The sequence below is a fragment of the Ciconia boyciana genome, chromosome 3 (genome assembly GCF_034638445.1).
Source record: "Ciconia boyciana chromosome 3, ASM3463844v1, whole genome shotgun sequence".
NCBI classification, from domain to species: domain Eukaryota; kingdom Metazoa; phylum Chordata; class Aves; order Ciconiiformes; family Ciconiidae; genus Ciconia; species Ciconia boyciana.
The window spans coordinates 104,706,899-104,722,944 of record NC_132936.1 but is presented as its reverse complement, the minus strand read 5'-3'; the positions used below and the strand labels follow the sequence as shown (position 1 = coordinate 104,722,944).

Below are 16,046 nucleotides of genomic sequence, written 5' to 3'. Positions count from 1 at the left end.
TACATATTAACTTATATTTATTAGAAAACAAGCTAAGCATCCAAAAAACATTAACATTCATATCTTGCATGTTATCTAATGGTCAGAGATGCTGTTAGATTTGCCACTTGAATCATGCCCAATCAGCAAAGTCCCATTCTTGTTTAATTTACACAGAGCCTAAATTATTCTTTAAGGCCTGTTCTATTCATTTTATGTACAGCCAGGTTCCAATAGACTAACATAAGAAAAAAAAGCAAAATTATCCATTCCATCCTGCATTTCTTCTGAATCTCATGTACAGCTATAAGCAAAACAGAAGATACAAAATTAAAGTTAACATGTTTTCTTAAAACCAATGAAGAAAACCCATAGTCTGGTTTAGATCTGCTTCTCGTCAGCCTATCCTGTCTGAACAATCATCGGTATTCAGATTGTGCTATTTATCAGCTCTTCTTCATGCCTGCACTTATATTCAGAGCCATCTCTATTTGAAATGTAGAAAGTCACAGTGATACCAGTTTCAATTGCATTCCCACGTTAGTCACAGCTCCGGCACAGGCAGCCACTGTACAGCGTGACATTCAGGAAAGCACTCCAGCAGGATTCCTGGGTAAAATATCATATGGCGTCTGGTGTGACTTGACTTAAAGAGGAAGTTAAGAAGCCTTCTCTTAGAGCAAGTATCTGGCAGAAGGTTTATGCTTATTAAAAATCGCTGCATTTTTCTGCATTGTTTTCTGGATGTGGTTATTAGAATACAGCAATTAAAAGCCTCTCCTGCCTCTCCTCAAAATAGTAATTTGTATTTGCTCTTGTCATCTACCAAATAATTTAGTGATAGATAAGCTGCAGGTTTTTTGGTACATCTGACGCAGAGGAAAAAAAAACAACTGCTGAACACTGCTTGAAAAAATAAGACCTGAAGAGGGTCTGCAAATTCTGCAAGTCAGTGTGAACAAGTATCAGCTGGACCTGAGTAAAACAAAATGCTTCTGGGGGACATGTTTGCAACTTTTGAAACTGCAGTGCCTTTAAATTTAGAGCTAAGAACATCATTTGATGATTGTTGAGTTTTGGCATTCATTCATGCTGGTTGGTATCTTCACGACAGACACCTTTAAAACACCATCGTTTTAAGAAGAATGAAAGCTCAAATGAAATACACTTCTCATGCAAAAAACCAAACAAACAAAAAACCATACAGGAACTGTAGAGGTTCTGGTTCTTCAAAAGATAAGGCACTGACAAAAATTTCTTAGGTAAAAGGCTGCATAAGAATTTCTTGCCATTTACAAATGTGTTGTAGTCCAGAAATGGTCCATTCCTAGGCTCAGTAAGGTAGACCCTGAAATTTTAAGGACTGATCCCTCAAAGCTACATTGTTACCATAAACAAGTGTGATTCATTCTTGAGGCCCTATGGCACATTAGGAGAAGTGAAAAACAGTCTGGGCAGATAAAGGCAGAAGACATTGCTTGTTCCAGCATCTTTTGATAACAGAAGTGCCATTCATCTTTGTGTCTTTGAAGAGATGCAATGGTAACTCTGGACTGTAGTTTCTGTGGAACTCATGCACACATATAAAATGCTATTAGCATTGATCATCGACAGGGTGGAGGAAAAAAAAGGTATATGGCTAGTCTAAGCCAAGAGCTTCTGAAGGACTGGGATCCAAAGTCACGGCTACTTAATGTTTTCAATAACGGCTATCTCTTCTGCTGCACAGTGCGGTGTCAAACCATTCATGTAAATGCTGTCCGTCTTTGTTAGAGCTGGCAAGATGTCCTTCTCACTGGTGAGATGGTTGACTGACAGGGTTCTCTTGCAGGGGGTCAGGTCTTGATTGTGGTTGACGGCAAGTTCTGCGGAGAGCTTCCTTTTGATAGAGGTAGCCCGCTGGAACTTGTCGTAGATCTCCACGCTCAGGCGCCTTCGAGTTTCTTTGAACTCTGCGGTGACGTTGGCTGTCCACTCCGCAGCGTGGGCTCTGAACTCCCCTACCTGCAGCAAAAATAAGGAAAAAGAAAGCATTATGGGGCCGAGGACTTTAGACACTGTTTAGGCTCCAGAGCCTAGTGAGAGAGCAGCATGGCTTTGGGCTGGCAGAGCTGCTCCATCCGGCACAGATTTCTCACGCTGCAGACTCACTCTCTTATTGATAGCAACTAAACAAGAAGAAATGTTGCACTAGGTAAGAGTTAACAACGATTCTAAAAACACAGTAAAAACCTTTTCTGCTAAATTTTCTTTAATTCTAGGCAGTCAACAATACAGGGAAGCTGCAGAGCCCTGACAGCTGCACAGTACCCAGCTGGTCAGGGGCTGCTGAAATCCCAGCAATCCAGGCTGTGTTGCGTGTTGTTACTAGGGTGCAGGGTTATTTACTGTCTCTGGAAAGATCCCTGGGAGACTTGGCAAAGAATTTTCTAAATTTAGACAGGAAAGCTTTTTTAAAGGAAAACGTCAGCTGCTTGTATTCTCTCTTTTTTATGCTTGCTCAAACGTAGCACCAACACAGCAGCAGTTTCAGTCATGTCAGCAACATGCCTGCGTACCACCCTGACTCTGCTGAAGTGACATACCAAAAAGCAGCAACAAGACAATTGCAGAGTGGGACTCCGGGAGCTGTGACCGATCACACCCAGAGGAAACGCAGCCCGCCAGTCGCTGCCCGCGGCGGCTGTACAGTCACCATTCAGCTGGAGGGGGTATTCCCCATGCTGTGCCCAGACCTCCAGTCAGGGTGGCTGCAACGCGCTAGTTTGGACCATCGCGACCGTTTCGCGAACGTATGTAGATTCCCTGCTGCCCGCTCAGTTCTTGTGCTTTCACTCTTATGTCCTTATATCGACAGCCTTGGCAAAGGCTGATCCACTTTCACTAAAAACTACCATAATGTTTACTCCTCAAGACTTCTTTCCACCATTTCAGTGTTTCAGTACGAGGAAAGCTGGAGCATCCCATGAGCCCAGGCTCTGAGGAGGGGGGAGGAAGGCAGCTGCTGGCAGAGTCCCAAGTTATCCTTATTTTTCCTCAGATATGGCATGAGGTAGACTGCGCACCTCACCCAGATAATAGTCTGAGGTGAACTATGGCCTTGTAATTTATATGCCATTTATATTTTTGCTCTTGTATTTCAACCAAACCACTGTTACAACATTAAATAAGTTATATAGGTCATTAAAGAAGGCACCTTTTGAGGAGATTATCTCATTATAACTGCAAAGGAAATAGATTGTTTCTCTTTAAATCTCTGCTTTGTAGGCAGTTTAAGAATTGGAAGGTATAGTACAGGGAAGATAGACTGCTGATAAATCTAACTCCAAAGCAAAGCATTTCGGAAGAATTAACCCGCTTAAATAAATTAGTCTAATTGGTACTGCTCAGTCCAGAATTTCAATCATTGGCAAGCAAGCTCGGACTTGGTGAGCATAGAAATAAAAAAAAAAAAATTAAGACAGAGAAATACGGGGGGTAAACCATCAGAGAAAAGTGGCCACAGGCTAATTCATGCTTTGCAGTGCAGTGGAAAACAGGAATATAATGAAGGTAAAAAATAATCAGCTCACCCAGGAGTGACAGGGTTTCAGGAAAACTTTCCCCCTCCAGAAACAAAACAAAAAGATCTCTTTACCCAGGGGTCATTTTATTACATTTGTCTCAGCTTCAGTGAATTACACGGATGACTAATGTGGACCCATTATGTATATTTTCTAAAACAAGGATTATTATCTCAAATCCACAGAGGACTCGCCCAGCTGAGTGATTATTAGTATTTAAATTGTGCAATTAGGATCAGACACACTGCACTTGAGATCTGAAAATAATGAAATCTGTAATGCTGAAACATTTCAGCTGCTACGATATTTATTTGTAGTAAACAAGTAATAAGAATATGATAAGCAGTATCAGTGCACGCCCTGGGGCAGCTTTGTCCTTCTCCAAAGTTTTATTAAAGGCGGCCTGCTCAGATTCTGGAGCACGCTTCTGTCCAGGGAAGCAAAGAGCCAGTATATGGGTTCCCATTTTACCCTACGCATTTGTACCCCTCACCAGCTGCGTAAGCATTCACCAGACCAGTTATTTTGCTCAGGCACACATCTCTGGCCTTGTATATGGTCACATTCAAGGGATGTTATCAGACTGGTAGCTTTAAAATTCTGCCTTGGCAACTTACTGGAAGCTACAAGCATCTTGAACTGTCTTCCCATATGCTTTTTAACCTTCCTTTTAGTAGTAGTTTCAGTTCCCACTTCTCTCATGTTTTCCCAGCAAATAAAAACCAGCTGGCCATGCTTCTGATGAAAGCAAGTCCGTGTAACCCCTGGGATAGGCTCAGAATTCCCTTGCCAGCCCACCTCACCACATGCTGGTGATGGACCTGTCTTATACAGGGTAAGCTGCTATATTTTAACTCTTGTGCATGTAAGTTATTCAGGAGAATTTTAACATTGTAGTTGTTAGGATATCCAATTACTAAATTCTAATTCGATTTCTTTTGGGAAGCAAGTTTATGCAGCCAGCTGAAGAACATCATTAAATATGCCTTTGGAGGTGGGCTTATGTTCCAATTAAGGTGATGTGGAACATGAATGTGGTGGACTCAATCCTGTCTACCCATAGACCAGAGCTATGATGCTGCTTGGCAAAATTTCAGTTTTATATTAAAATCATAGAAAAGAATTGAAAAATGCAGAGCTATTGCTAAGCAGAATTGAAATGCATTAGTAGTAAAACAGACATAATTGGCACAGCATGAGAAACCAGAAGTTCAGTGCTGTGTGAACTATGTGTGCCCCAAATTACTGCTTTCAGCCCCTAGCTTTTGTGTGAACTGAAATGCACTCAAAAATGTTCTCTCTTCAGAATAAAACTCTTAATTCCATAGCACTTATTGACTCAAGCACAAAAGGTTATAGGAAAAGAAATGTGCAGTTTTTAACTGCCAGTATACATAAGCAACTTGCTCTTATATTTTGATCCCTCCTTTATCCATAGGGACATTTCTGTGTATGTTCAGGTTCTTTCTGTCCTTAGGGTATGACATTTTATCATACTGCATTACAGCTCCTCTTCATCTGGGGGCTGACAGCCACAAAATGTCTTATGCAAAGTGATTGAAATGCCAGTTGCCTATGCTGCTCAAAAAAAATCTTCACATACCTACCTACTGTAACAATTGTTTACTTTTCTCCAATTCTTTTGCCTCATTGCAGCACACAGCTCTGTAGACTCTGCAGCTGTCATAGTTGGGAGCAATGTGACATGAGGACGAGGCCTCTTAGTCACAGAAATTATTGACAACTAAGTACTTTACATAAGGCTGAATGACACAAAATATTTCAAAAGTAATAGGAAAAACACGTCACAGTGATAGCACCTAACTCAGCCATGATTGTGTGAGTGGCGATGCTGCTCACTCCTAACCTTCGGGGAATAGAGATGCCACCAGTAATGGGGACACAGTCCCTAGCCCAGCTCCAGGATTGACTTCTTCCACATCAAAATCCCAATTAGACTGCAAGGTGTTAGACGAATTTCACAAGGAGTATCAACTCTAACCTATTAACATTGTACTTTGAATATCAACAGCTAGTAACTTTATAAGGTATTTATGAAGCAATACCCTACAGCCTTATGAGTCCAGGGAAGACAGGTCTCAATGACAAATTCTCAAGAAATATGGTAATGGTAACACAACTAAATATTCCACACAGCACACTTCACCACAAAAAACTAGATACTTTTCTATCAAATAAACAGCCAATTCCTTGCCCAGCACAGGCTGCCTGGCCTCCAGCTACCACTGCAGATGAGCCTGGATATCCCATACATTCTGCATCATATCTGACAGCCTCATGGGGATGTCTCAGATACCATGGGTCATCTCTAGTAGCATCTCTAGATGTCTATGTTAAGGTGTCTCTGTCTACCTGTAGCAGAAATGTCACATTTACTCTATTAGGATATAATGAGAAAAAGCCTCTGAACAATTTTGAAGTGGGTCTACTCACTCCTGTTAAAGCCGCTTTTGATTTTTGGGGGGTTTGTCTGTTTGTTTTTAACTATACATCAAAAAAATACTGCATGAACTTCCTGAATGACTAAACAGTTCCCAGGTTGTGCACATACATTATCACCAATATAATTTAAAGACAGACATACTGAATTTGACAGAACTAGGAAAAAACATGGACATTAAGCAACCATTCCTTCACCTATTCCTGTCAAAACCCACCTAAATTAATAATGACCTAAAACTAGCTCTCAGCCAATATCACTGGCGAGACCAAAACTCTCTATTCATTTTCATCACCACCATGTTTTAGCTTTGTCACTGTCTAGCTGAGCTCCACGCTTGGATAGAGGCCAATAGCATAACCCAGAATGTAAGTATGTCCAAGGGGATGCTACTGTTAAAAGAAAAAAAAACATCTGAAGATACTGAAGCACCTGCTTCATTCTTCAGTACATTTACTCTAATTCCTTATAGTTGTCAGGAGTTTGGGGATCTTTCTGGACACTCCACTCACAACAGATATCCAAATAATTATACAAACAAAACTGCCCACCACGCAGGAAGACCACTCATCCTATTAAGTGTGGTCTGGACAGCACAAGCCATGTAGCCATAACCTTTACATGAGTAATCTGTACTTTGAATTAAGCCACATTTGTGGTCTAACAGAAAAAAAAAAAAACACAAACACAAGCCTAATTAAGGACATCCTTAAACAGACCGAAATGAATACACACTTGTCTAACTTAACTTTGCCTTAGTTTTGCTCCTCTCTTTCAGGGAGATTCTTGAGAAATCCCAACATTACAGTATAACAAGTTAATCTACTTCTACTTACAGAGTGGGAAGAAAGATATCCTGCTTGGATGGAACTCAAATATATGACGTGAAAGTTATTATATACTTGGGAGGCGCTAAACCACTAAGTACCAAATAAGAAAAAAAATAACATTATATATGCTGTGCAAGAAAATGAAAATATATATTTCTAAATAATGTATGTAGCTTTTTCATTCATAGCTGTACTTTATATTGTTTCTTTTGGCATACAGGGCTCATACATTTTACGATGGCCATGTTAGTGCAAGCCAAAAAAATGAATTAAAGAGCAAGTAGATGAGCTGGAGATATCTATCTGACTGCATTTTAGGGGGAAAAAAAGTGGCCTTCCTTACAGATATTCTTAACGCTCTAGATGTTCCCCAGTATATAATTTCTAACATTTATCCCTAATGCATTCTCCAAAGTTTCGCAGCTTCATTTTTCCTCTCCAATGTACTTTTTCTGTTACTTAAAAATAACACATCCAATTAACCTCTCCATGACATGCTACTCAGAGACAAAACTAGAAAGAGCATGTACATGTCACATTATCCAGGCAGCAGAGCAGAGTACATAACATTTTGTCTTAGCTTTCAAGAAACTCATGCAGCGTTCGCAGAAATTGTTCTCAAAGTCACATTTAAAAATCAAAATTAAAAAAAATGTAGGTACGGAGAGGGTTGATAGGTTTAACAATGCAGCTGCAGGGTGGGTTGATTCCCTGCGTGGGTAGGAGGGTTTGTCTGCCTGCCATCTCACTTTCCTGCAGTTCTGGGCAAGCATACACCACCTCTTCCCACCTGGGCTACTGCTGGCCGCTAATTTATGTTCAGCACATCAGTTGTCTATAGGCTAAAGAAGACTGGAGTGCAGAAGAGAAAAAGACAAGTTTCACAGGCATTTTTATTGAAGCCTGTGCATTTCCTGTACATTAAGGGAATCTCATTTATAGTCCAACTAAATAAATTCCCATCCCAATTACCTGGCTTTTAGTGTTTCTGCAATTATAGCATTATTAGTAAGTACCCAAACCCCATTGTGCTGTAATCTGTGGACAGGTATTTAGAGAAGACTGTGCTCTACTTGTCTTTAAAGGTAAAGGAAAAGAGTAACAAAATGCAACATAGAAATACCACAGGCACTAATGAGATACCTGTGCCGAGCTTTCCCAGGTGTTTAACCACTATCTTCTATGCCTTCATTCTGTCAGGACCTCAGCTCTGTAGCAGAGAACTCTTCTACACCAGGTCTTTAAGCTACCAGACTTTAATTTCAAAGTGAATGGCACAAATGAAGCAGTAAGTGATCTCTTTTTTGGTTCCCCTGACTGGTATACATGTCCCTCTGTTTTTCAGGCAAGTATTAGAAGGGAAAAGATTCTATTCTGTGAAATTGCCGTCTTCTGGAGTACCATTTAAATTACATAGACAGTTGTAGTTTTGTAGCCATGGTGGTCAGAAATGTTTTGGGAACAATGCTCTCCCACTGGATATTGGATTATTCAGTCCTGTCGTAAGTAATGTTTGTGAGTTCATTGTGGTGAGCAAGGATTGTTTGGTTTCACCCACATAACTTCCATGAGCACATCTGATGCCTTGGATGAAATAAACCACATTCTCCAATAGGAATGCAGAGAGCCCATGAATTTTGATTATTTTTTGTGGAGGAACATCTATGGTGGCAGCTGTGGGAATATGTTTTGTGGAGATGTGACAGATGGCAGACACAGAAATGGCCCTTTTGATCTATCATGGTCTGATTCAACAAAACAAAACCAGGTAGCCTACAAAATAAAAAAAATCATGTCTGCAAAACCAGAACCAGATATACTAACAGTCACCACATTTATTTTGTTTTACCTCTTTTTTTTTTCCAGCAATAGGAACACTCCTATGTTAGGTACCTCCTCAGAACTATTATTGAATATTGCCCATCAGACACCTTTTTGCATAGAGCTGCATATGTGTGTGTCTCAATACTGTATAGAAGTTATTGGCCTGATTATCTTGGTCCCTAATGTTCTGCTTTATTAATAACTTCTAAAGATAAAAAAAGATGCTGACATTTTCCTATCAAAATCAGCTGTTCTGTTTAGTTGTTTCATCTACCTCAGAGAGCCATCCAGATCCTCTTTCAGCCTGATGAGAGTGAATGACATCCACCTGTATTAACCACAAGAAACTATTTAGGTTTTCATAAAGCTCTACCAGCTGAGCCTAAGGTGATTCAGGAGAACAGCATGTAGTCTGTCTGCACTATACAGCCAACAACTTTGCTGCGGCCAGAAATAGCAAACGTTTTAAGAATTACACTAGAAGCATAATGAAACCCAAGCCACAGGCAGTTGAAAGACTGTCTCAACTTTCTCCCACAGGAAAGAGACAACGACTGTTTCATAAACTCATTGGACTTTTTTAGCTTATAAAGATATGCTAAAGAAAACGTAAAAAAAGGACTTTTAATTTTGACTTGGTACTGAGTAAGGAATGGCTAGTGTAACTGTATGGTCAAGGCCCAGTAAAAACTGTTTATTTCTTAACTTTCTAATGTCAATATCTGGAGTGATATTTGTGTGAAATATTAAAGCTCCACTTTGTTCAACACTAGTATTACAACTGCACTCATCCCTTGTAAAGGAAGATATTCCATAGTTTCTTCAGTCCTCTTTATCCATGACTGCAAAGCAGTTTCCTCACTGTCAACACAACTTCTTGAAGATGCAAGGGTATTCTGCTGAACTGGCTTTGTCTGGGGACTCATCCACAAGACAGCTATCAAATGCATACACGCTCAGTATTACTAACATGTTTTGGCATCTTTTCCTAACAATATCCAAGCACTGAGATTACCTTAAAAAAGTAAAGTTTTCAGGAATGTAAATCATGAAGATGTGGGCCGAACAGATTCCAGATTAAATATCACTCTGTCAAGAGTTAAATCACAGATATGTTTGTCACAGTAACCTAAAGGATCGATTACATCTTGTCTCTAAAATCAAGATTTCCTAATGTAAACCATGATAATGTACATTCAGGGAATCTTCATGGGTAATTAACTCCAAGAAATGCCACTGCTGTAACTGAGCTCTCTTTAATCAGTTTCTCTTATTAGGAAGTCTAAGTCACTTGCTCCAGTTTCATTTTTGCAAATTCAATAGCTCTCACCATCGCTACTCGGTTGCATGCAGCCTGCACCGGAGACGTTTCCATCTCCCCTGAACCACGCGGTCGGCACGGTGAGGCAAGGGGAGCACTGTGGGGAGCAGGGCCCGGGGTAGGGGCACGATATAAATATAAACCACACCAAAATGATAACAGTGTAGATGTTACCTTTGCGTGTGTGTGTTGAATCTGAAGTTAAGCAGGCATCACATGCCCAAAGTACACAAAGCTATGAGGAAAGGCATCTCAAAGTGTCAAAAACCATTAGCAGATTAGTTTTCCTGGGACTCTCAGAACAACATGTTCTTCCATATTCATTATTGCACATAGTACTACAGCGCACTTGTAAAAGAGTGATCGATACAGAAATTCAGTATTACAGACTGTTGCTAGGGCAGGACCGAGAATGTCACCAGGATGACTTATAATCTCTTGAGAAGTGAAGAGATCAAATTGCATTCAAAACCAGGTCAGCCATTTCTACCTTTTCCTTACACCTATACCACTCTTTATACATCTCCGAGACTCAGAGACATTATGGAGGAACTGGACTCCCATCTTTCATTTTGGGGTGGGTTTTTTTGTCCTGTTGCTAGTCAACTTTGACTAGAGACCTATGGCCATATTTAGTGTAGAAAGATTTTATATTTTTCCCCACCTCAGAAATTATTAGAAACAATCACCTTTTTGAATGTGGCTATTCTTCTTCAAATACACTTTTCTGTACATCTTGGATGGACTGGAAAAAACTTTAAATGCTAGGCAGACTTCAGACGGCTCTTTTGCCATTTTCGTAATTCTCTGCATTCTTTCTGAAGTTTAGACCACAGATCTAGGGACTGTTTTGTGGTAATACACCTTTTAATAACATCTGCAGCAGTAACACCACTTTCCTACAGAAACGCAATGATCCCCTGCTTGAGCATCCTAGAATTGTGACACCCCTATTACTCATTGCCTTGCAAAAGGACTTCACGTGCAATTGCTTTCACACCATGACTGTCTCCCACAAATATTTCTGATTCAGTGCTTTCTACGAACAGACTTCCATCAAGTCAGTCTGACCTACCCATTGAACATGTGGATATACAATTCTTAAAACTACTGCAATTGTTTTTTTTTAATTTTTTGTAAGAAAAGGAAAAGCCCAAACAGTTGTTTTCTTCAACAGAAGCTGATCCATCTCACTTAAAAACAATGCACAATGGATCAGCAATTGACTCACACCTTTGTAAAAAGCCTCTGATCACCAGGCTGAAGACTTATTATCACCTTCATTTCTAAGTGAACAGATTTTGTTTCGTAAAACAGCAAGAGCCAGGTTAAGAGCTCACCGCCACTGAAAGAATTTCTCCTTCCTCCTCCTTGGTCGCACACCCTCACTGAACAGCCTCTGAGGCCTATCTGTTTGCCTGGTATGCAGGTTCAACTCACTAAAACCTTGCAAAACTGCTTCTCATTTGAGTCTACTCATTTTTTCATCTTTTCATGCATACAACCTACAATTAGGGTCCCTCCTTGCAGCATATGAGAGATGGGGTGAGCACCTTATGCTGGGTGAGCACCTTTAGCCTAAAGCTAGTAAAATGAAAAGACAACAAATATTATAGGGAGTGCAATAATCTCCATGGCATCATCATGACAAGCCTAATTCTGTTTTGACAGACATGAGTGACAGCTCTGCCACTGGTGCCAAGAAGATTAAACTGAATGATGATTCAGATGAGTCAAATTTGTTTATAACTATCAAAGATAACAACTGCCTCTTGAATTTCCACAAGAAGTGAATGTGCTATTTCTCATGAAATTTTAGGCTTGGTCTTTAAAGCTGGATCCATATTGTTCAAATCAAAAGACACCCAGCATGAAAAATCACTTGTCCAAACTGAGCCAATGTCTAACATGAGTCAGTCACCTGGACTCTTGATATACAGTGAAGAGAACAGGCTCTTCCAGGATGCAATTCATCTCATATGGTAGATGCCTTAAAAAATTCAAATGGATCATGCTAGAAACACTCATTTCCTTCCACTGACTGTAAAGGGAATGTAGATGACTAGGTCAGATGTTGATATCTACACTGGAGATGAATCCCTTCTTCATTGACTTGAATGAAGTCTGGACTAGAGCTTAACAAAGATAATATCGTGAGGCCGAGGGACATAAGCACTTAATTTTAAAAATGGGAATTTGAAATTTATAGCCTAAATGACTAAGATTCTTGGTTGGGTAGGCATTCTTGCTGGAAATGCTGAAATTCAGAAGCTGCTGCATACTGAAAAGAAAAATACAAGGAAAAAAAATCCTGCTGAAATTTTACCTTTCAAAGAGACTAAACTCAGAAGACTTTAAAAGTGCTCTGAGTAATCAGAGTATAGAGAATAATGAAGAGGAGGGAGTTTAAGGCAAGCTAGTACAGCTGAAGCTGAACTTCAGAGACAGATCGCCTACTTAAGACTACAGCACACAGCATGTTCCAGTGACTTTCTGACACTTCATCTATCTTACTGTATGAACTGCTTCCAGCAGCAGATCTATCCTTCTAAAACTCCCACTTCTGTCTCTACTTGTCTTTCACTTCCCTCCCCATTTGATGCATTCAAAACTCTCAAGAGTATTTCAGGAGACAAAAGCCACCTGAGCAACTGACAGACATTCTGGTTATCTGGATTTTAATATCAAAATATAGCATTATTGTGGATCAGTGCATATCTGATCAGATTTTTTTGTCTCAGTTCCACTTGCATATGGCAAACTTTCCTGGTAGTATCCTGAAAAAAAATAGATGTTTATTTCGTTGAAACAGTGAAATGCGCTATTACCGCAAAGTCTTATGTAAACTGCTTTTAAGAACAATGCAACTGCATTAAGAAAAATGTGAACAGGACTACAGATATTAGGTGATATTCATTATCAACATGGCCACTTCCTGGAATATGGAGGTTTCCTTTCACAACATACACTCTAAATATGCTGTGATAAACTGGTTTTTATTTTAGACTGAGGGAAAAGGCAAGGAGGAGATTATTACAGCTGCCTATCAAAAGAGATATCAAATAACTCAGCTGATATATAGTTTTGGTTGTTGAGGGGAAGTAGAAAGGGGCTTTTCAACACTTGCAACCCCTCTGTCTTCATCCTGAACTCTAGTTCAATTCAGTAGACTTGACTGCCACCAGCCCTCAGTCTTAGACTGCTGAAACCAACACAACCGATCACTACTGAGTGATCTGGTCCCTCCTGTATCTAAAACAAGTTAGGCTACTACTACTTTTTTCATGAAAGGTATGATACAAATCCTGCACAAAATCTTGTTTACTTGTAGGTGTTAATACCCACAGTGAGTAAGTAAGTTTCGTGAAGGAAGATTTTCAGTGTCTTGTGTTTCCTAGGAAATACATGAAACTGTTTCAGTTTTCAGAATGCATTAATTATGGTCCTATAGATTTTATCATAGCCTCTGTCTCCCAGTAGATTTCAGTATATAACATTGTTTCTAATTTCAAAGGCTACCTTTAGTTATAATGAGCTATTTCCCCAAGGACTGACAGAATGTTTCCTTAAAAGACAGTTAAAAACCATACTTAGAACTAGGATTTTCCATTGCACTCATTTCTACTATTTGAACTCCAGATAGGTTCCTCCACTATAATCTGCATCCATAGAAGCTGGAACAGACCATTGTAAATTTAGGTTTAACTGAAAAAACAGACAATACATGAAATTCAGAGTCTCCTCTGGCTTCTGCTGGCATAGAGGAGACTTGATGACTACATTTCCACTAAACTCCCTCAGCTTCTTCACTCACATTTTCCTAGGCAGATAGTAAGGATGAGCTAAGAGCAGCAGTTTTTATCATAAAATGCTACCTGTAAAGTGACTATTTGTACAACGCTTCTGTTCAAACACAGCCAATCTTATAACAAAATGCAATATATGTATATAACTTTCTTCCTACAAAATATCATTAGGATAGAATACAGAAATAATTTTTCGTATTTTCTAACTAGCACACAACTTGCGCTATGCCATAATTCAGTTCTCAAACTGGTCTCTGTCATTTTTAAAACTGCAGCATTTTTAAACTGCTAAAACATTTTCTTTCTGTTATGAATTCTCAGACATGCCTGAGCAATGGGTTAAGAAGTGGAGGGGAGATTTCTGAACATCAGAGATATGATTAATTGAACAAATGGTACCAATTATGTTATGTCTGTCTTTAATCTAACCTAACACAAGAGACACTTGTATGCAGCAAAATCCTGAATACCTGCATCAGCCAAGATAATTTGGATATATCTGAAGAATGAGATTTTCCTTTCTGAAGACAAAATGAATATGCTTGTTTAGGCTACAAAGGTGAGAAAGAATGGAAAGATGAAATAGGGCATACATTCCTGGTGCCTGAGAAAAGAAAGTTTGGCATAGCACTGTGCTGCATAACCTGGCAAATGGAGTTTTACTCGATAAAAATAGGAATGTATTTAATGTGTTAAAGGAATCCATGAGTTTGTTCAAGTCATGTTTCTTTGAATCTTTCCCAAAGTTAGTCTATATTGAAATAGCTTCAGTATAAAATAAAAACAAGATATTATAAAATTCAAACATTCTTAATATATTATCATCATTATAATAATATGGATAATGAGACACTCTAAACAAGATTAAACCCTCAGTGTGCTATGTACAATTATATAGTCAAGACAGCATCTTATCCAGAGATCTTACTGTCTGGATAAGAGAGAAGAGTATGAGAAAAGTAAGATTAAAGACCAGACTAATTCTAGGAAGTTGTGTGAAGAACTAAACTGTGTCACCGGTGTCTGAGGAAATGCAGCAAAACCGAGCCTGAACAAGGTATTTTTGCATAGTGCCTCAGTCATATCAACAGTTTTTCAAGAATCCAGAAACAAGTAATCCAGGGAAACTAAATGCAGTTTAGGAAATGCCCCAAGTTGAGAACAGTTAGACACTAGGAGAGTGCACGGGGGAAACACCACATGTGCTTGCCCAGCTCTTCTTCCTAGCCCAGAGGGAAAAATGGGATAGACCGACCTAATTCTGAAGTTCAAAATAATGAAGAAAAACCACGTAGGTTAATGGCATTGGAAGTGATCTGCTGGTTTCCCTGCATCCAGTGTAAATCATGCAGGTTGGGTATTAAAAGACGCCCTCAGTGCTTTTCCAGAAAACCAAATGGTGATCCTGCAAACCGTTGAACTTGCGAATGGGAACACTTGTGTGATACCTGCTGCTCCGTATCTCTGAAGGACACTAGTAAAGCTCTTTGTGTAAGGAAAGCTATAAATGTCCTTTCAAATTTACTGCACAGGGGCAAAAGATGATACTCGTTAAATGAAAGTGATCAACTATTGTCCTCTGCTTCAGAGCTAAGTGTTTATGAAAAAGTAAAAGTGGTAAAAGTGTACTTATAACAGACCTGCCACAATGCTGTCTCTAACTATGAAGGGCTACGAGCATAGCAAGGGCAATGAAAAAGGGCTGCCCACCCCACATGCCTCACAAAGCGGGCTTAATCCTGCCAAGCACCCAGCTCCCATCCTCCTGCCTGCCATCACCAGCACTGCTGCCCTCTGGTCAGAAAGCGGCAGGGACCCTGAGGGTCTGTAATGAGTGAAGGTGTACAGGGGTAAGCTACCCTTTATAGCAAGGTCTCTGGGAACTCAAAGATTGCCAGGATTACATCTAGGCATTGATGCGGTGCCCTACAGCTAGGAAGACAATTCAAAGCAATATAAGTAGTAGGCCACTGCACAGTAACCAACATTTTCATTCCACCAAAAAGAAATGAGAGTTTTTATATTTGAGTCACACAAATTAACTGATGCGTGCAGAGGAACTAAAGTTAAATTAGAGGGAAATAATATGTTGCTTAAAACAAAATTACTTCTCAGACTTCTAGTAACACCTGAACTGTGCTAGCTGCAATCAAAGGAAATTTTATTTATCCTCCAACATTTTCAAAACCAGGACATTTTCTTAAATGACAAAATTTAAAGTAAAATATTGTAGCATCATTGCAATGATAAATACACATTTAC

The 16,046-nt window shown here is 39.5% G+C and overlaps 1 protein-coding gene across 1 annotated transcript in view; it reads right to left on the bottom strand.

The window, feature by feature from the left end:
* Positions 1-359: 359 nt before the first annotated feature.
* The window catches only part of KCNK2 (potassium two pore domain channel subfamily K member 2), a 109,286-nt gene continuing 93,599 nt past the window's right edge, over positions 360-16,046 (bottom strand). Inside the window, exon 8 of the mRNA XM_072858354.1 lies at positions 360-1,983. Within this exon, the coding sequence (XP_072714455.1) occupies positions 1,666-1,983 (318 nt within the window). The 3' untranslated portion in view covers positions 360-1,665. The remainder of the gene's footprint in view (positions 1,984-16,046) is intronic.